At 46.0% G+C, this 20,807-nt stretch overlaps 1 protein-coding gene across 2 annotated transcripts in view; it reads right to left on the reverse strand.

Annotated features, from left to right (window-relative positions):
* LOC119460590 (succinate--CoA ligase [GDP-forming] subunit beta, mitochondrial) overlaps window positions 1–20,807 on the reverse strand; it is a 38,994-nt gene that overhangs the window by 4,456 nt on the left and 13,731 nt on the right. The window contains exons 7-11 of one of the 2 annotated variants that reach the window (XR_005193868.2): window positions 17,210–17,306; window positions 15,584–15,745; window positions 13,537–13,679; window positions 8,104–8,224; window positions 1,962–2,133 (exon numbers count right to left, since the gene is read on the reverse strand). Coding sequence is in view for 1 of the 2 variants with exons in the window: in XM_037721599.2 (XP_037577527.1) it covers window positions 2,021–2,133; window positions 8,104–8,224; window positions 13,537–13,679; window positions 15,584–15,745; window positions 17,210–17,306 (636 nt within the window). In the remaining variant the exon portion in view is untranslated. The remainder of the gene's footprint in view (window positions 1–1,961; window positions 2,134–8,103; window positions 8,225–13,536; window positions 13,680–15,583; window positions 15,746–17,209; window positions 17,307–20,807) is intronic. The other variant, XM_037721599.2, reaches the window with a different exon arrangement.

Genomic DNA, 20,807 nt, shown 5'->3' on the forward strand with positions numbered 1-20,807 from the left:
CATTTCGCGTTCCGTTTCACTGAATATCGCTGAAATGCATGCTTCCCTGGCGAGCTCTTGGTTGCAAGGTTCAGGAGCAGCAACGGTATCCATCGCGGCGAACGCAAACGCAGCGGCCATGCAGCCTTGATGCAGCCAGCGCCTCGGCCGTTTACGCAAGCGGTGACGTATCATGGCGCCCTCCGATTCGCTGAGAGCAATGAAATCTGTGACAACACTGCTTCAGCGCCAAATCTGGAGTGAGAGAAATTGAGGAAGAGATATTTGGTCTTTGTTTACGAATTTTTCCACTAATAACTCATATTTTTGCACCCAACAAAAATTGCATGGATTCCTGAAGGTCCCTCCTTTATTCCAGCTGAACTTCCTGTTTCTCTTTAGTGTCCCTTTAAAACAAAACTTGATGCAGATCCTTTTCTCCTTGAATTCTGCCATATTGGTTGCTAAGAAATGGGCCAAATCAGCGAGACATTGCATTGCAAAACAATACTTCTTCTTAGATGGGGGTGCTGGGCCAGGGAAGCTAAAAAACCGCCATAACAAACAGGTGGGAGGGCAGGTAGGTGAATGGCCTCAAAGTCCACGCAGAAACAGAATTATAGGAATGCTAGGGGTCGCGGCAACATTCACCGTTCAAAAATACGGTGAATGTTGGAGTGCAACAGTGACTAACGGAAAAGAATTTTAAGAATGGGAGTAGGGTTATGGATACAAGGAGAGGGGGAGGGGGGGAGGCGCATAAAAGCGTTGAGAACGAGTCAGCAGATAATTATGGGCATAGAGAGAGCGTCTCGTCACTGCCCAATCGCTTAACACCGGACAGCCGTGGCCAGTTGCCTAGCTGAGGCTCGCCTACCCCATCGTAACACGTGCTGCTTGCTGTGGAAAGCCCATCCTAACTAAACGTCTCGGCAATTTCAGAATAGATGGTTGTCAGAAGACACAACACTTTCAAACTCTCGTTGGTACTGGCCCTAATTTTACTGCGAGCTGCGGTTGCCGTAATTTACACAAAGGCTTATAACAGGAAGCAGGCTTGCTTCAGATTGTAGGACTCATCAATTCCTGAGAGTGATCAAATAACAATATGCGTTGTGTGATGACTACAATGTTAATATTGCAGGTTACTTCCAAACATCTCTTCAAACAAGTCGAGCAGCAGGTCACCGAAAGTGAATGAAACTTGTGTCATGTGATACTATCGAAGTTCTAGCACATAGCTGTGTTCCTCTATTTTTAAATCTAGAATAATGTACCATGCCTACAACGCCGAAAGCGCGATTGAGTGCTAGGCGACTTGAAAAATAGTACCAGCCCTCTTCCGTACGTAGTCGTACCACTCACTAGAAAATCTGGGCTGCAACAAGTCTGGCCTGCAAACAAGAAGGTGCACAGATAGTGCACTGTCTTATTTTTGTTTGGCCCAGTTTTTAATGCTGTTCGTTTTTCCAAATCATGTACCAGCTATATATATATTGTACGACGACGCCCGGGACGAAGGTAGAGCTCTTGTATTTTACACAGCGCGAGACAGTCAACGAGCACCAACCCGACAAAATGATGATGATTATGAGGATGGGTATATACAGATGAAGACGATGATGAACTGAACAGTTAGTGCTCACTATATATATATATATATATATAGAGGGGTTGAAGGAGTTGCCGGTGGAGAAGCCCCCTCGAAATAAATTTCTGCCTACGCCGTTGGACAATAGTGTTACCTAACAACCAAATACCACTTTTCAAAAAAAAAAAAAAAAAAAAAAAACACGTGAAGGAAGCATGTGTGGTGAGGAATCACTCCAGTAAGAATTAAATTTCCTTCGGAAGGAGTGAAATTGAGGGAAAGCTTACACAAGCATCGCCACTCTTCTGGATGTGGAAGGCTTCAGAAATTAGTTGTGCGTGCTCATCATGATAGTTTGACAGAATGGTGCAATCTTTAAAAAGTGGCTTACGTGAAAATGCTGATGGGAAAGTGCACTACGCTACCTTGGTTAGCGAAGGCACCTGTGGCTCAACCTTTCAGGCTGGCTACAGCTTTCTGTGCTGCATCTTCCAAGTCTGCAGCGGTAGTGATGGGCAACCCACTGGAACTCAAGATGTTCCTTGCTTCATCAACATTGGTTCCTGCAAGAGCGATTTCCAGGTACTTTACCAATGCACTTCTCAAACACAAGGTGAACTGTTCTGTGTTCTAAAGGGAAGTAGACTAAGCAGGAACAGCTCACTGCCTGATAAAGTATTCTTTCAAAACTTTATTTTCATTCATTTGGTTGAAAAAGGTTAATTACCCATAATTGAAGAATTTCCCAGTGTTCTATTTATTTGTATTTGGACTGTTATTGCACAGAAAAAGTTATTAGACGTGGTAGGTTGGGCCTGCGGCTCTTTTATGATGCAATGCTGTCTTTGGTTAACGACAAACAATTAAATATGTAGATACAGTAGATTTCAGTTAATGTGATCCTAACCAAAGGACCACACATTTCTATGGGCCCAAACATTTCGTATTTCGACCCCAAAATTAGCCTTTGACAGAAAATTCGAACTTAAATGGATATTACGCAGGCGCTAAACCCCACTGGTGACTCCTTCAGTGGCAGTGTATGACTTGGCGGAGCTCAGGGAACCGTGAATGCGTCACACACCACCCCTTCAAAAAATGCTTACTTTCGGCCTGCAACAGAAAGATTTTTTTAGCAAAAATATAAGCTCAGAATGAATGATTAGAGCATTTATCCGATTGTAATGTGCACGTCCTCCCTAAGAAAATTGTTCAAACGTATTTGCCTGCAGGTGCACTTGGATATGAAACCAAAACCTTGTTTACGGTGTTCACAACAGCCTACCGTGAGAGCCAGCCTAGCTAGAGTCATTGCCATCACAAGATGGCAGTGGCGCACCGACGGGGGGGGGATTCGGGGGTTGTAACCCCCCCCCCCTGAGGCTGACTTAACCCCCCCTTTTGTTTAACCCCTTTTCTTTCCTTACGCATTTGAGTACTGCAACTAAGATGTGAGACACGCAATCGTCTGCACACTCGCAAAAAGCACATTTTTTTTTTACAATTTCCAGAGAAGAAATCGAAATTAATGCTGTTTAGATGATATTGGCAAACTGTCAACCCCCCCTGGCAGAGATCCTGGGTGCGCTACTGCAAGATGGTGACAGTAGCAGTTCTTGTGTAGCGTAATGACGATGATGTGCCAGTTTCATCCTTTGATTACGAAAGCTCGTTTGAAAGATAAGTTATTTTACATGCTAAACTAGAGGCAACAAGTTCTGTGATGTGTTTTGGCATTCTGGAAAACTTCATGCATTGCAGAATGAACTAGCGAAGTGATCAGTCAACCATGAGGGCCACCACTCTGTTTGCGATTGTTGTGGAGTCCAAGGGTGCCACAGCTGTGGCAAAGTGCTCCATTTGCAGTGGTGGAACAGCCATTTCAACTTTTGGCGCAGACCTTAGCACATGCAAAAAGCAGATTTGGTGCAGTCGAACATACATCTATACACCCTATGACATCATTATAAACTGAAATAGTAGTCAACAAATATGCAGAGCCGATTTTACGGGCATCAATGCAGCATTCAGGATTAAAATTGCCAGGCTAGTTTCATTCATTTTTAATAGAGTGCCTTTCCCTGTATGGGAAACTACCATTTTACATTTCGACATGTAAAAGGCATTTGCATGCTCACCGAGCTACAAACGAGCAACAAAGATCATAAAGCAAGGACTTGTAAGGAAGACCAAAGCAGTTGAACCCATTTATAACGAACTCGATAGTTCTGCATAAGTGGTCAATGTATTCATAGTTCGTTGTGTGTGAGCTCACATGCACCAAATGTTTTATGTTGCAGGGCAAACTTTGAATAAATTTGAAAAAATATGCCCTTAAAAACGCGCAACCACTAACAGAACTGTAGCGGGCGTCGACAGTTACGATTCATCACCACTTCGGTTCTAAATTAGGATTTTCAGCACCTTCATATTTCTTCCCGGCACATTTCCACATCTAATTGCAAGTTTTCATTAAAAACGCCATCTAAAGAACGAAATGCAGTGCCGTAGCTCCTTCGAAACAGCACCCAGCCGGTTCTAATCACCTGCCATTTCAAAACTACGAGCGCATCCGCTGTCATTTCTTTTGTGAGAGCTTGTGATATATTTTACTATCAGATGGACACGAGTAGATTCTGCATATGATAGTTAAGCGTTCTAGTTTGCTGGAAGCAGAACTACTGAGGCATGCTGGCATTTTTCAAAGATCTTGCCATTGCGGCTGCAACATCAGCCACACGCGCGCTCAGCCGTGAAGTGTACATTTTCTTGTCACTACGGCTGAAAAAAGTGCGAAGTTCGAAAGGTAGAACGTCATTGTGAACTGTTATCAGCAACGATGTAAACAAAGTGCCAACGAACCACAACCGCCGACTCTTTGCAACTTCGCATGGCAGCAATGCTTGAGTGGCCACTGGTTCAAATTGGCCCAAATCGTCCAAATAGCATAGTGCATGCGGTGTTCCATGGAGTACTTTGCATTAACGAGAGTGCTGCCACTGTAGCTTCCCAGATTGCACGCAGTGCTACCAAGGTGCCATATGGAGAATTCTGCACTAGTGTGTCGCCGTACGCTGTAGTGCTTCACCTGAAGCATGCTGGAGACATGCCCTGAAAATACGTGGTTAGCGTAATAATGACTTTCCTGGCGTCTTCGGAAATCCGAGAGGGCAGCACTCACTCACTCATCTCGGTGGTCGATTCTTGCGGTGGTGGGGGGGGGTGAGGGTGGTGGTGAAGTGTCTGTAGTAACTGTACGGCACTTTTGAAAATGTTCATTGTATCTGGACACAGTTTCAACAAGGGAAGGTCCAAGAATAGTAAATGCATTGAAATGTGGTTGTTATAACCGATCGATCATTATATCAGGGATCGTTATGGGTTCGACTGTAGGACGTGCATGACAAAACCAAAGTTAGTGAAGATGTCCAGAGGTTTCTTTACTTTGAACATGCAAAGTCTCTCCTGCATAACTGTGCATTGGGTCATGTGAAAGCTGTTTAAATTACAACCATGGGACTTGCTCTTCTAATTGTGCAGGGTTGCAAGGAAGGTCCCCACTAATAACAAATTATTAGCCAGTGGTTGCTAGCCTTCCTGTCCTCCCCCCTCCACTTTCCCCCTCCTCCTCCTAGCCAGCGGTTGAGTATGCATATTACAATGTATATCTGAAGTAGCAACACTATCTGAAGCTGCTTTTTGATCTGACAGCATTTTTGAGTGAATTCTGAGCCACAGTAGCATGAGGAAAACTTAACTGCATCATAACCAGCACAAACAACAAGACCGCACGGCATCAGAACACTGGAACCTCGGCCAGAGAGACATGCAACAAAAGCGTGAAAACAGCAAATGGTGGACCTGTGGCATCGGCTCTATTCATGCCTATGGCTGCTCGGTTCCTTCGTGATGATGATGATAGTGCATTTTAGGTTCCAGTTCCAGCTTTACTAGTGAGGCGGCTCTTATGCTTCTTTGGCGCAAGCTTGGCACAATTTTGGACTAAAATGCCGTTCTGGAGCAGCATGGTGCAAAGTTTTATGTTTTATGTTACATCGGGCCAATTTGAACCAGTGGCCACTCAAGTATTGCTGCCATGCGAAGTTGCGAAGAGTCGGCGGTTGTGGTTCGTTGGCACTTTGTTTACATCGTTGCTGATAACAGTTCACAATGACGTTCTACCTTTCGAACTTCGCACTTTTTTCAGCCGTAGTGACAAGAAAATGTACACTTCACGGCTGAGCGCGCGTGTGGCTGATGTTGCAGCCGCAATGGCAAGATCTTTGAAAAATGCCAGCATGCCTCAGTAGTTCTGCTTCCAGCAAACTAGAACGCTTAACTATCATATGCAGAATCTACTCGTGTCCATCTGATAGTAAAATATATCACACGCTCTCACAAAAGAAATGACAGCGGATGCGCTCGTAGTTTTGAAATGGCAGGTGATTGGAACCGGCTGGGTGCTCTCAGTGCAATTTGGCGCCAGTTTGTGATGTTATTGGGTGCAGGATCACTCCAGAAAGAGATAGAAGCAGCACGCGGAAGCACAAACACACATCAGACGTATATTGGACACACGTAATACATTAAAACAGCACATATACAACAGTTCCCCAAAATATGTTCTAGAAGATATACAGCTAATATAGATTAGTCAAAAGGTAGTCGGCCTACAGTTCATGTAGAAGTAGTTGCCGCCATGTCGGAGACGTCGGGGAACCGGTGTCGGACAGCAGTGTCGGACAGCTGGTTGGACAGCAGGGTCTAACTACAGGGTCAGATCGCACCCTGTTAATTTTTTTTTTTTTTTTGCTTTGGCAACATCAACTGGAAAAGGAGGGTGCCGGCTTGGCGGGCTAGGCCAGCTGCAGCAAGCAGCGGGATCGGGATCAGGTTTGAATGAAGGGAGGGGGAAAAGTCACGCCCGCGGCGGCAAGATCGCCGGGTCGAGGGATGCAGGTCCACCTCACGTATGCTCGCACGCACACACACATGCGCTCGCCCTCGCCTTGCAGTAGCCGTGAATTCGAGCGCGCCATCCGTCGCGGCGGAGAAGGTGCTTCCGGTTGCTGCTCGCGCAAAAATGACAAAATTTGGGCCGAAATGTCTAGGTTGTCGGCGGGGAAAATTCGTTATTTCGAGGGGGGTCTCCCGCTGCCACTTCGTTACGCAGAGGTCTCAAATACATGTGCTTCTATGGAGTAACGGCAGGGAATAGAAAAACTTCGTTATATCTAGGAATTCGTTATATGGAGGTTCGTTATAAGCAGGTTTAACTGTAGTTTACTGTAACTGAGCTGCGCCAAAACCATAAAGATACCTTGAATGTGCCCAAGGTAGCCACCCATGGCTAGGCTGGCTGTGACGGTAGGCTGTTGCAAATGCCACGAATGCGATTAAGGTTTTGGTTTCAGATTAGATTGCACCACCCAAGCAATTTCTGGACGAATTTTCTTTTGCAAAAATGTCGAGTAAATACAGTAATAATTCATTGTGAGCTACCGTAATTGCTGTAAAGTCTTCCTAAGGCAGACTGAAATACATACAACTTGTGTGATGCGCAGCCCACTCGAAGCATTCGCACTGAAAGTAGCCATTTTCGACAGGAGATGACGTGTGTTCCTTGCATTCACTCTACCGTAATCACCACCAAGATGGACGCTACCGCTATTGGAGTCACCACTGTGGTCACCATTGGAGTTGGATACGTGCATGATAAGGAGCCAAGTTCAACTTATCTGGTGAAGGCTAATTTCAGGATCGATGTAACAAAAGTTTGGTCCCATAAAAATGGATGGGCGCCAGCCGGGACCTTCAATCGGGATCAAATTAACCAAAAAGTCAAATTAACTGCAGTCGAATTGCAGAAGTTTACTGTATATCAACATAGATGCGTAATCATTCGTGCAATGGGGCCAGTAAACCAAATGAGCTTTTGTTCTAGGTTGAAACGCGCAATCATTCATGCCAACGGGGCCGGTAAGTAAACCAAACGAGCTCTGGTTCTAGGTTCACCCGGTGCCTAGAGAGACCACAGTTTTTTTTTTTTAAGAACTTTTCATGTGGCAACTGTTAATCTCTAACAAATCATTCAATTAGTTTATTTTATTTATACACTGTTGGTTCGCTTATGGGAGCACAAGTATGTGTTGCAAAAAGTAAATGCGAATGCTTCGAGTGGGCTGCGCATCGCACAAGTTGTATTTGAGTCTAAAGAGCCCATGTTGAAAGAATGTTACCGCTTTTGCCAAGTACAAATGTTTTCTCACGTGGTGGGTAATAGCATCATTGGGACCATAAAGCTGTGGAAACAAAGGGTAGTTTTAGCTAGCGGGAATCCCTTTGATTCAAAGCTACCCGGCAATCTGCAAGTTACCACAAAAAGTTACTACACAAGAAATCCTGTCATAGTGACAGGTTTATTTTCAATCCAGTAGAAGGACTCAAACATTGCAGTGACAACAAAATGTTCTGGACGACAAATGCTTAGTGGCCTGCAAAAGGCTTGTCATGAGCCAAAAATGCTGCCTCACCTTCCAGCCTCACCACCAGAGGCACATTGAGGTTGATTGAGCGGCATGCACTCGTGATTCCATTAGCAATGGTGGCACAGTTGACAATGCCTCCAAAGATGTTCACAAGGACAGCTTTGACCTGTAATGAAGCACACACAGACCTCGCACACTCTTCTCCATGGCAAGCTCAGCCCATGATCACAAGATGGTAGTGCAACTGAAGCAGTCGTCTGCAGTTTACAGACTGATGCCCTGTGCAGCAAGGACATTCTTGTGGAACTTATCTGGATAGCTGCATTACCACTAAACAACACTGATGAAAATTGTATTATTGTACTATTGTACACATAAAAACTAAGGGGGTGCAAATACTGAATAGTAGATTCTGAATCAAATATCGAATTGAATATCAAATATTACAAAATTTAATAATTACAAATTTTGGGCAATAAACACGGCACTGCACCTGCTCGGGAGTCTTCTGGCATTGCATAACAAGAATGTAGCCGGTAACTTAGGTACATATAAATCAAGGTATAGAGTACTGTCTACTCTTATTAAGGGGGGACGCGGCTTTCGGTACCAACTTTCTTGTTTCTTGGTGGATGTCAATGAAAATTGGTACATAGAATAAGAATGGCTCTATGATGCTTTCATAAAAATTTCAAAGCGGTACCATGAAAACTTTTTGCTAGACAAATTATTTCTTTCTTGAACCTCGTGGAGGGACTGGAGGATTTACGAAATCAAGTGAAAAGTTTGTTAAATACTGTATGCACAGCCAAATGTATGCAGAAGGGGATAGCGTTCTCGAAATAATTTTTTTTCAACACTAAAATTTGCAGTTTATGTTTTCTCCAGTCCCACTGCAGAGAGCACGCTTACACTGCAAACAAGGAACCCTACTACGAATTCTTAAAACACTAGGATAAAAAAAGAAGAGCGCTATCCCCTAAAGTACAGTTCAGTGAGTCTGACAAAACAAACGCAATCAAAATGTGTAAAGTAGTTACCAAGATATCTGCTCCACGAGCTGAGCAACATGCCAAAAAAACTGTACTGAGAAAACAAGGTTCAAAGTTGTCAAAATTTAATAGGCACCAGGGTTATAGTCCTTTGTGTCCTTTGCGATGCGGCATCGCTTGACCATCTGACCTGATGGTCTGATGAGCTTTTGCAGCTTTATTTTTCCGCATGGCATCTTTTTCGGCTGGGTTCCTGAACAGTTTCGCCAATACGCGCGGACGATGTTCCATCTGTGCTTGAGGTGCTCAGCTGCACGTCGGCGTCGCGCTGCATGCCACCGTCATTGTCACTGCTGAAGTCGCCGGAGCAAACTTTGTTTTAGAGATCGGTGGCTTCGACTTACGAGCACCAAATTGATGCGCAGTCTTGCGTTTCTTCTTGAACAATCGCCGGCCCGTGATAACAGACGAGAGCCGTTCTCCAAGCTAAGAAGGGCCGAGCTTGACAACGTTTTTCGTTTCTCTAACAAGCGAGCGCCGGTCCGTTATCATGAGTGAGATACGATCTCTAAACCACGCCGCGACGAGTTGAAAAGACGCGAAATCGGCTCCTCAGCGCCGTCAGCGCGGCGAGCAGACGACCTTTCCGCCGGTTGCTAAGGGCAACCGCCCGGGAGACCAATCCGGAGCCGCGTACAGTCACGTGGCGCGCGCTGCCGATCAGAAACCGCCGCGAGACCTTGAAACTTTTGCTTGCTGTGCGCTTGCTTTTGCCTGGTGCAGCTGACCGAGGCGCCAGATTTGAAGACGGAGAATCGCACTATCCATAGAGACCAAGATGGCGGCGCTAGGTTATGCGGTTGCGGAGATATCGCGGCTTGAAAAATGGAGTTTTTTCGCTATTTTCGAGAAACTCCTCGCCACCTTAGCTTCGATAAACATTTTTTACATCATTTCCGCGCGATTTTCCGTGACGAAATTTTGAAATAAAATAGAAAAGAAGTCATACAAACTGAAAATGTGATTTTCAAAAAATCGGTTTTTTGGCCAAATATCGCGATGCGAAAGCCGCGTCCCCCCTTAAAGGGAACACCAAATTAGTATGGCAGCGCTGATTACAGCTCAGTTTCCAGACAAAAAGGTGTTAACATTAAATAGGTGTTCTTTCTTTTTGCAGATTAAACAATGATGTGCTGATATTCCATTAAGGAACAAAGGAAAGTAGCTGCCTGGATGGAGATCTTTCAGTCCCCTGGACCGGACGGGAGGCACCATCGCGCCTGACAATTGGTAGGATTTACGAGAAGTTTGTAAGTACGGGGTCCGTTCAAGATGATTGCAAGGGACACAGCGGTAGAAAGAGACCTGTCCGAACTGAAGAGAATATCATCCTCGTCCAGGGAGCGAAGGTAGCCAGCCCAACCAAGTCCTCGCACAGACTTTCTCTAGAGACTAACATTTCTCAAAGGTCAGTGACTAGAATTTTACACCGTGATTTAGGAACGAAGACATACCACTTGCAGACTGTGCAGCAGCTCACAAACGCGGAAAAGCAAGCACGTGTGAATGCTGCATAAATTATCTTTGAAATGGCGCACATGGAGCCTGACATTCTGTTCATGTTTTCTGACGAAGCAACATTCCACATCAGCGGTCGTGTGAATAAACACAACTGTGTCATCTGTGCGATCGAGCACTGGCACGAAGTTCGCGAGCAGATGCGGGATTCTGCCTAGGTGAACATTTGGTGTGCAGTGAGCAAATTTGGAGTGACTAGACCCTTCTTTTTTAAACAGACCGTCAGGCGAGAGAATTACCTTGCCATGGTCAGCACATTCACGAAAGAGAACGTGCCACTTGCCATTCTTTAGTGAGGGTAGTTTCAGCAAGATGGCGCCCCTGCCCATTACAGTCAGATGGTTCGGGATTACCTGAATGACAATGTCCGGCAAGCATTGGATTGGTAGAGGTGGTCCTCTCCCATGGCAGCACGTTCACCCGACCTGACACCATGTGATTTTTGGTTGTGGGGCATGGTCAAGCATCGTGTCTATGCCAGCAAACCTAGCAACTTGGACAACCTGAAGCACCGCATCACTCAGGTCATCGCTGCTATCCCTGCCCAAATGGCCCAGTGGGCCTTACAATCAACAATGGACAGACTACATAAGTGCATTTGTGGGAATCCTCGGGTCCCATGACCTCCGCACACGCGGCGAACGTCGCGTCGGGCGCATGCGAGCCAGCGAGGGTGGGGAGAGGGGAAACTTTCCTTTTGCGGGAGTGCGCGGGAATCACAAGCACTATCAGCGCCACAAGGTGGGTCACGTGAGATTGCTCGGACATCGCTCAGCTCTCTTTAGTGACCAGCAAGCGGCGATAGCGGAAGGCTCCGCTGCCGCTCTCGTTTTCCCGCACGTGGTTAGTCAAACGCATTCTTCGGCCGCCCGTATTCCCCAGTTGGTAAGTCGGAAGCCCTTCTTTACCTAGTGTATTATTCTCTTTGAGGGGACCCTCAGCGATGTCAACTATAGCTAGCTGGCCTGCTCGAAGTGTTAGTTGCAGCCGTAATAAATGCTGTCCGAGTGCACACATGGTTGTCATCTATTGTTTTCTTGAGCTTGTACCAGACCGCGGTTGCTGCGCAGGCATGCGCCAACCGCGGGGCTCTGCCGTTGGCATCCTCGCCATATCCTGACACACTGAGTGGGATGGGTGCCAAATTGAAACCCTGTAACCAAATCCCTGCCTAAATGTTTCACGTGAGTAAACACCCAATTAATGTTGACACCTTTTTGCCTCGCCCTGTATATGAAGGTCTGGGAAATATCTTTTTATCAATATAGTTTTTGTTGAAGAGAATCAAGTGCTTTTTCTCTTTCTGGAACTAAAGAATTAGCGACATTCTGTTGTACTGAATGCTAATGAGGCTCTTACAGTTTAATAATGGACCTGCATTTTCCAGCAACCTTTAATTATTGAATATGAAATTTTGCTTCCCAGTTTTTCTCCAGAATACAGAAGGGCTGTCCCAGCTTTACAGCAGGTGGGTTATTATAAGGCCAATCTGCGTGACAGACGAAATTACAGCGCATCACGTGACTCTATCACTGCTCCGCGAGTAGCTGGCGCTGATGGTAAAGAGCAGGAGCTGTCCATGCAGTTTCACTGTCAGCTTCGATGTGTGATTTTACACCTTTCAAGGATTCTGAAATCTTAGCGGGTTTGTAAGTGTCCACCTAGTGGATATGCCTATTTTGCATGCTGCTGAAGTTCTGATTGGCTGGGCTGGGGTACACGTGAGAAGGAGACAAGCACCCCTAGCCAATCAGTACTTTAACAGACGAAATGGAAATGTAGGTGGACACTTACGGAATACCCACCCCCCCTCTCTCTCGTTCATCCGCTGCCTGCACAACAGGCAGCGGATGAACACTTTCGTGCGCGCCGTGCAACTCCAAAGGTAGTCTTGCGACGAGTTGCTCGAAGCTACAAAAAGACACCAATGTGCATCTACGAACAGCATTGGGAACGAAACAAGAGGCCGCCGTATGATGTGTTGCAAAAATGACGGCCATGAACAACTTCCATACGCTGCCACTGCGTACACTCGCTTTCATTTGCAAAGTGGTTTGTCAGTTTTCCCAGTGTCGCACAGCTGCTGCAAATAGATCTGTGTCGATTCGGCACCAATCCGTAACTTTACTCACAGGCGCCCGATGATGCAGTGCCGATTCGGCCAATAGCCTAGGCAGTGTGGCTGTGACAAAAATTCGCCGCTGGCCGATAAGGTAACTGGCCGCAACCCGTCGCGGAATGCTTACCGCTAATATGTTTGTATGGGTGGCTCCCGAGATTGCGCGTCCTGGTTAGAGTGACAGCTGTTGAAGTGGCGTGACGTTCGTAGGAGCGTATTCAACACAATGCACGTGCCTATCAGCAGCTAATCGGCCCGACCTTCGAACATGCTTTTGCACTTTACGAAATATGCGTTGGTACTGTTGCCGTTCCCTCTGTCCACGTCGCGCTATCATTTCAACCAGTCTTGTCGACCCGGACAAACCTTGTACCGATCCCGCATCAGGCTAATGTCATGTGGCATTCGCAGTGACAAAGTCTGATGCCGTGTCAGGCATGGCGGACACGACTTGGGGTAAATCTTACTTAGTTTCTGCAGTGCACAAAGCTCAACCCCAAACCCATACATCTCTCTCAAGCTTCTTTAACAATGCAATATGCCACGAATATAAGGTTCTATCCAGTCCTTCCTTATGGATTTCTTGTTCCATTGCACAGTTAACCTAAATGACTACGTTGGTGACATAACAAATTTCGTGTAACAACATGAAAAATTCATTCGGACACCGTCATGCGAGGGTTGCTGAGCTCATTTTGCTGACAGTAAGGCGCCAGCTTTTTTTTCTAGCCTGTACTTTATGAAACAAGCGGACAATCCCTCTACTGGAGCCATGTATAGTTGGCCTACCTTGGGGTCATCTGTGATGATCTTGAAGGCTTGTGTGACTTGGTCTTCCTTGACTGAGCCGCCAACATCCAAGAAGTTAGCCGGTGTACCACCGTGCAGCTGGATAATGTCCATGGTGGCCATGGCCAGGCCTGCTCCATTTACTGCCACAAAGATTTGTAGGCAATGAATGCATTGCTTATTTATGTCGAGCATTGCTCATTTACGTTGCTATCTTAGGTGCAAAGCCAGCCATCTGAGCACATTGCAGACAAATGAGTTCCACAATGCTGTGGCCAATAAATTGGGCATGGGCTATTAGAATTTCGTCTAGAGCCACTACTAAACCAGCAAGGGAATTTCCAAGCTGTGGATCAAAGCTGCTTACAGTGCTATTAGCCATCACTGTGGTGGCCTTCACTGAAGGGTCTTCATTTCCATAATGCCCTAACACCTACACAAGAGGATTCAGCAGGACGCTCTACTGGGTCCTCACAAGCATGATCATTACTAGGCAAGTACAAGGGCATTTCTGAGCTAGAGCTCATTTCTTTTTTTAGCTGCTTCATATCTTTAGCTGCTACAGTCACACACGGACATATCCAGGCACATTAAACAAGTCATTTAGAAGAAAAAGCCGCCAAACCTGCACTAACTAAATGAAAAATATAATGTAGTAATCAAACTGCCATTATCAATAGCAAATTCTTAAACAGGTCCTGAACCACCCCTTGGGCTTGGTTAAAAAACACAGACTGTGGATAGCATACGCTGCTGTGACCATCTCAGACAAGTTTAGCAGTCGTGTGAAGCACGTGGAGCTCACAAGTGAAGCGCGAGGTCACCTTTCTCTCAAATGCTCTTTATTCAACAGAAGCTTGCTCCGCACTCTTCTCTGGACACTTTATTTATTTATTTATTTACAGAGTACCTACATCGCCATAAAGGCATTACGAAGGGGGAAGAAAACATAACCAGTAATACAGAATAGCTTTTGCACAGATATACTCACAAACAGAAGCACTACAATAGCATTTACAGACATACTATAGTATTACCTGGTTAGACGCCTTGGCAGACTTCGCTTCATACTTAGCTACTGATACCGCTTCAAAATGCACAAGTTGAATGTGGCTACTATCCTTCATTCAAGCTGGTGCAGTACAAATCCGGTCCTCACCACATGACAAAGCCGCACACCGTAGCACAGCCAGACAGGAGCATGTGAGCATGAGCGCACTCAAGCCCTGTTGTGCACAAAGCAAACATGCAGTCTTCTACGTAGCGTAGATACTGCGGCCACTGTGAGGTGCCGGGACAAGTCTGCTGGCTGAGCGCACTGCAGTTTGCCGAGGACAACCGCACTTGGCGTGTCGTAGGCACCAAGATTGCAAATAGCGGCGTCTACGAGAACATCCGAAATCAAATTTGAACTGCGCGCTACTAGCAGATGGAGCGTTATGGGCACAACCTGCTCCGCCTAAGCGTTCGCAGTGCAAGTCATTGAAGAAGGAGCTGAAGCACTGCAATTAGGTTGTCTGACTGCCAATAACTCTATTTCTGCTGAATGGACTTTTTTTCAGCTATGCATTTCTGAAATAGTCTAATTTAACTTAAAATGCATTTATCGACTTCAATAAAAAGTAGTTCAGGGCTCCTTTAAAAACTGCAAATGAACTTGCCGCCCTGTCATCAATAAGGTTAGATGCAGAGAAACTTGTAACAATTTTCAACAGTACCTCCAAACTTTATATGGCCAATGACAAGCTAGTTCATCCTGTCCGGATGGCCTGCTTTGACAATAAGCTGCTGGTGCATGAACTTGCGATGTTTCATGAAAGGGGAATGTCACCAGCAACTGAAATATGCCACTGTCCCCCACTTACTAGGCTGTGAATGCTGGAGTATATCTGTGCACTGTGGTAATAAGCACATAGTGGTGCCCTCCTTGGGCTGCCAGAAAACCCTTGTAAAGGAAGTCTCTAGTAAGGGAATGGCAGGCTTACACATGTGCATTGCCATTCTAAGCAAAACACAACTTGCACGGATAAAGCCACTGCGCACCTACCTAAGCAGGCAATGTTTCCATCCATGCCAATGTAGTTGAGGTTGTGCTTGGATGCAAGCACTTCTCGGGGATCGCTCTCAGATGTGTCTTCCTGAGCAAAAATGTCCTGCTGTCTGAAGGCCGCATTGTCGTCAAAGTTGATCTTGGCATCAAAGCACACCACTGGTGCCCATGCAAAGGAAAAAAATACATTGAAAGCTGAGGAAGCAATACACATGCAGGAGCTCTTGCAAAGCATATGAAGCATGTGAAGCCATGGTTTGTGCTGTGTCATTGCTTCACCAAACTAAACAAGGACGAAAACTCGAAATCTACGAATCGTCACTCGTGTAGGACCAATCACTAAAAGTGAATTCGTCCGTGTTTTTTCATGATGTGACATTTTCAAGCATTCCTTTTCTTCCCTCTGTCATTGAAGCGCGCAATACGTTGGCGAGTGATGTAGTGAACGTCGGCTCGGTCGATACATTGCTGTCACGTTTAGAAGCCTATTTTCAGTTCTGGCCTTTGTAAACTTGTGATCAGAATCATTTGGTGCATGATGCAGGTGACGACGATACCTAGCACCATCCATTCCTGTTACGCATGCGCATCTTTTTTTTTTTTTTTTTCCCGGGATGAGCAAATATTGTTATCAAGTAACAATACCTATAGTGTCATCCTTTTTTTTCTTTTTTTGTCTGTGCTCAGGAAGACATTTACTATGTCAGAGTTGTTCCCAGTGTTGCATCAGTGCTCCTGTACCTTAATTTGAAGTTTCCTGTTTTAATATTCGTTTGTACTGCTCTTCAATATGTTCAAGTTGATGTACAATTGATTGCTTTCACTGTTTCCATGGCCATTGCTTGATGTACTAAGTTTTCTTTTTTGGCGAGAAGTCCTTTGTTGGAACAATACCTGTTCATGTACTTATTCTTGTGTGCCCTATACTATATAGGCCTGATGAGGCATACAGTATTGATAAATAAAATACAATAAATATGCTTTAAGTGAACTGCTCACATTATTTAAGCTCATAACACATAGCAATGCAACTGAAGAAGTTTGTAAGTGTTCAAGCCTTGTTTGCAGCTACTTTTTATTCTACCACTATGGGACAAAGGCATCTCCCAGAGATCTTCAGTTACTGCTGTCCTGCGTCCAACAACTTCGGCCTGTGCCAGCACATTTCTGTATAATCAATTCTCTGCTGCCCTTGACTGTATTTCCTTTCCCTTAGCATCCATTCAGCTATATTACAGACCACCAGTTATTTCTTCTACACATTACATGACATACCCCAACAAGGTCACTAGTTCCTATTAATCTCAACTAAAATATCTGCAATTTCCTTTTAAACCTTGTTGCCATCTACTTGCTTTTTAATGGTATGCCTATTAGTTTTTGTTTGATCGATACACCGTCCTTGGCTTTAAGTTGGTTATTCTCTTGTTTTGGCTTCAGAGGTTACATGGATAGCTTAACACCTGAAGAGTGTTCTGAGCTGCTCATAAGACAACTTTGTTTAAAATGCCAAATCACTTGAACTATGCAAAACACTGCCAATAAAAAAAGTCTCTATGTGAGCCCTATGGCACAGGTGTTGCATTAACAGTGCTGTCTACAAAATATTCAAGCGGCACTGACCTCTTCCATCTGGCGTTTCTCCAAACGGGTTCACTTCAACCTGAGTGGCATCAACTTTGAGAAATAAGCTGTACAACCTCTCTATCTGTTCAGCTGCCTGCCAGTAAATAGATCAAAGGAAAAGCAGTACTATAAATCTCCTGCAAAACTTTTCATTTTGCTCACTGCTCCTAAATGCAAGCAGTTTTGAAAATTTAATGCTTAGGAGATGGCATAAGCCCAACCCTGCTGATCGCTAATGCCTGTCATCCACATGTCATGAACTGTGCACAATTACACTAAACAAATGTTTACTGATTACTGACAACAAATACTCCTTCACATAACAGTGCTTGGTCAATCGTAGTAATGAATAGAGGGACCACATTCTAGGTAAAGGAAATTCAGAGCACTGGAAGCCATGGACTCTATTATTGGCCAGCTGACCACACTGTGTGAGTAAGAAAGAATCACTGCCTTTCCAGTGTTTTCAGTCCACAACAAGACACTTGCTTCTTTGACTGTTGCAAGCAGGTGCACAAAGCATACCATTCAACTATCGCACTTCTTTTCAAACAAGCACTCACAAGAGCAGTGCTAATTATGGCAGTGCCCTGAGAGCTTTTATTGGAAAGGAGTATTAGTGAGAAATAATTCACTCTAGTTAAGTGCAGGTATGTGTGAGATAACTGATCTACATCATTACACGAGAGACTGTGCACAGGATAGAAAAAACATTGTTACAAATGACAGGCTCTTCCATGGGAGCTGTGGCCCACTGACTGTTCATGAGGCCCTCAGGCATCTGGCTTCAAGCTTTTGTGCACTGGCAGACAGCACAGCACTGCACATACATTGATATGTCAGCCCGCATGCCCAGCCAGACGAACAGTGCTGAGACGTGTCTCATGGTTTTGAAAAATCCAGCACGGCCTGCAGTGAAGTGGTCAGGTGCCATCTTCGGTGCCAGGTGTCGGAGGTGATTAGGTAGCCATGGTACCTTCTTGTGTGCCTCTTAGCTGAACCAGCAGTCCACCTGGCTCCAGTTCTGTTGTCTATGCCAGATCATGAAGAAGGCGGTGATCAGGGTCTGAGCTTGGAAGCCTAGTCCCTTGGACCACAGTCTTCAGTTCCAAGAAACAGCCGTCAAGAGCCTGTTCTTGGATGAGCCGTCCTGTGTCACCTAATAGTGTGGCATCCTCTTCCAAGACTATTGCTACTTGCTCAAATGTAATTTTCACTTCAGGTTCTGGAGCAGCAATGGGGACAGTGTCCCATGCAGACTGTCAGGGTGGTCGTCACACTGGAAAGGGGCTCTGCTCAAGGCATCTGCGGGTATATTTGCCAGTCCCCGTCTGTGCTTGATTTGGAAATTGAAGCCCTGCAGTCGTAGGACACAACGCTTGACCCTGGGTGAAGCTTTGTCAGTGGCAAACATCCATGACAAGGACGAGTGGTCACAGTGAATCTCAAACTCAGTAAATTCAAGATAGGCCCTGAAATTGTCCACTGCCAAAACTACTGCAAGGCACTCCCACTCCTGGACAGTATAATGGCTTTCGGATTCTATAAGAACCCTGCTAATGAAGAAAACAGGCTGCAGTCCCTGCAGCCTGCAGTAGCACAGCTGCAATGCCAACACCGCTTCCATCAGTTTCAACCACAAAAGGTCGGTTTAGATCTGGAAGGCCCACAACTGCATCCTGAGCTAAAGATTGCTTGAGTGCAGCGAAAGCCTGCTCTTGACTCTCTGCCTGCTGCCATGGCTCATTCTTCTTCAAAAGGTCCACAAGTGGATGCGCTGTCAATTAGAAGTGTGGGATGAAGTTCCTATAATAGCCAGCATGCTCCCAGGAAGGCTTGCAACTGCTTAATTGTGTTGGGTCTTGGGTAATGTAGCACTGCACACACCTTTTCTTCATCTGGTCTGCTCTTCCCAGATGAGATGAGGTGGCCCAAGAACTTAGGGGACTGATGGCACAACTGTATTTGTCTGGGTTGATCGTAAAGCCAGCACCTTCAATATGTTGCAGTACTTCCCTCACCTGCTCAACGTGACTCTCAAGTGTGTCCGAGTAGACTAGATCATCATCTAAAAATGCCATAGCAAAGTGGTGATTGCTATTCCAAGTACACGGTCCATCAAGGTTTGAAATGTTGCCGGGCCACCTGCCACCACTGAATCCTGACATATTTAAACGTACCCTGAAGGCAGATGAAGGCCGTTTTCATAATGTCGGCATCGCAAACAGGAATCTGAAAAAACCCTTGGGAGAGATTGAAGCTTGAGAACCACTGAGCTCGGCCAAGCTGTGCTAGCAGCCAGTCAGTTTGAGGCAATGGGTAGGCAGGTACCTTTGTGCATTCAATGGTCAGTAGTCTACAGCAAGCAGGTAGACTCCAGACTTCGCGACGAGCTCTGGGGTGCTAGTCCAAGGGCTGCTGCTTCGCCTTATAAGACCCTGCTCTAGGAGGTTATGTACGCAGCCTTCAATGATTTTCTGCTTCTTAGCATTCAGTGGACAGAGCTCGCATCTCACAGGTGCACTATCCCCTGTGTCTATGCAGTGCTGAGCAAGGGTGGTACATCCAGGAATTGTAGTGAACAAAGGGCTGAAGTAATCATGCTTGGTTGTAGTTTTTTTGATAGAGCGTGGTGCTTGCTCTCTTTGGTTAGAATGCTACTCCCTATGTCAGAAGCTGCAACAACCTCTTCATCTTCCTCTTCTGAGAGCACCGTGGCTGGACCCTTCTCGTGTTTAGCAAACAGCACAATGCATTGTGGGTCAGTGCCAATAGTCCATCCACCTAGTGTTACATGTATAGAGATGCTTGTTGCACTCAAAAAGTCCCTGCCAAGAACAATGTCCCGATAGATGCCTGGCATACACAGGAAGCGCTGGTTGCGGCTGCTTGTAGCTCACTGGATCTTGCACTTCAGGCATGTGGCAGACTGGAACCAACCTGTTACCGGGCGGAGTGCACGCACCTGTGTCCCGAGCTTGGTGCCTGTCTCCTCTGCTACCTTTGCCCCTAGCATTGCAAGTAAGCTCTTGCTTGAGGCTGTATTCAACAGGGCTTGGAACGTAATCTTCCCAATCCACACCTCCAGGAGGGGCTCCTTCCTGCCAGATACCTACCACCTCCCGTTTCCCGGACACTGTGATTGGAAATGCCCGATTCCATTGCATTATTAGCAGCGGGGCGGGCCGGTATGCCGACGTGTGGGGCAATCATTAGCTAGGTGACTTACACCTTCTGATGACAGGTAAATCCCCCAGAGTCACGCTGTTGGTATCCCTATGATGGCACTGCAAGAGGTGGTGGCCTTATAGCACAAGCAGTCAGTCCATGCAGCTGGTCTCGATGATAGGATGGCTGTACCATGCGGGATGCAACGGCCAGTAGCATGCCACCGGTGGAGACTGAAACGGCGCGACAGCCGCAGCCGTCGACACTTAAGGCTGCATTCCGGGTAGGCCAGTCACATTCACAGCTGACTGGAAGGCAAGTTCCCTCGCCACTTGGTCTGTCGGAGGCGGCGGCACCGGTTTGTACTGCAACCGCCTCCAAGCATGCTCGACGAGGCCGTCAGCTGCCTTAGCCAACTCCACGAGAT

This window comes from Dermacentor silvarum, chromosome 8 (assembly GCF_013339745.2).
Source record: "Dermacentor silvarum isolate Dsil-2018 chromosome 8, BIME_Dsil_1.4, whole genome shotgun sequence".
Lineage (NCBI taxonomy): Eukaryota > Metazoa > Arthropoda > Arachnida > Ixodida > Ixodidae > Dermacentor > Dermacentor silvarum.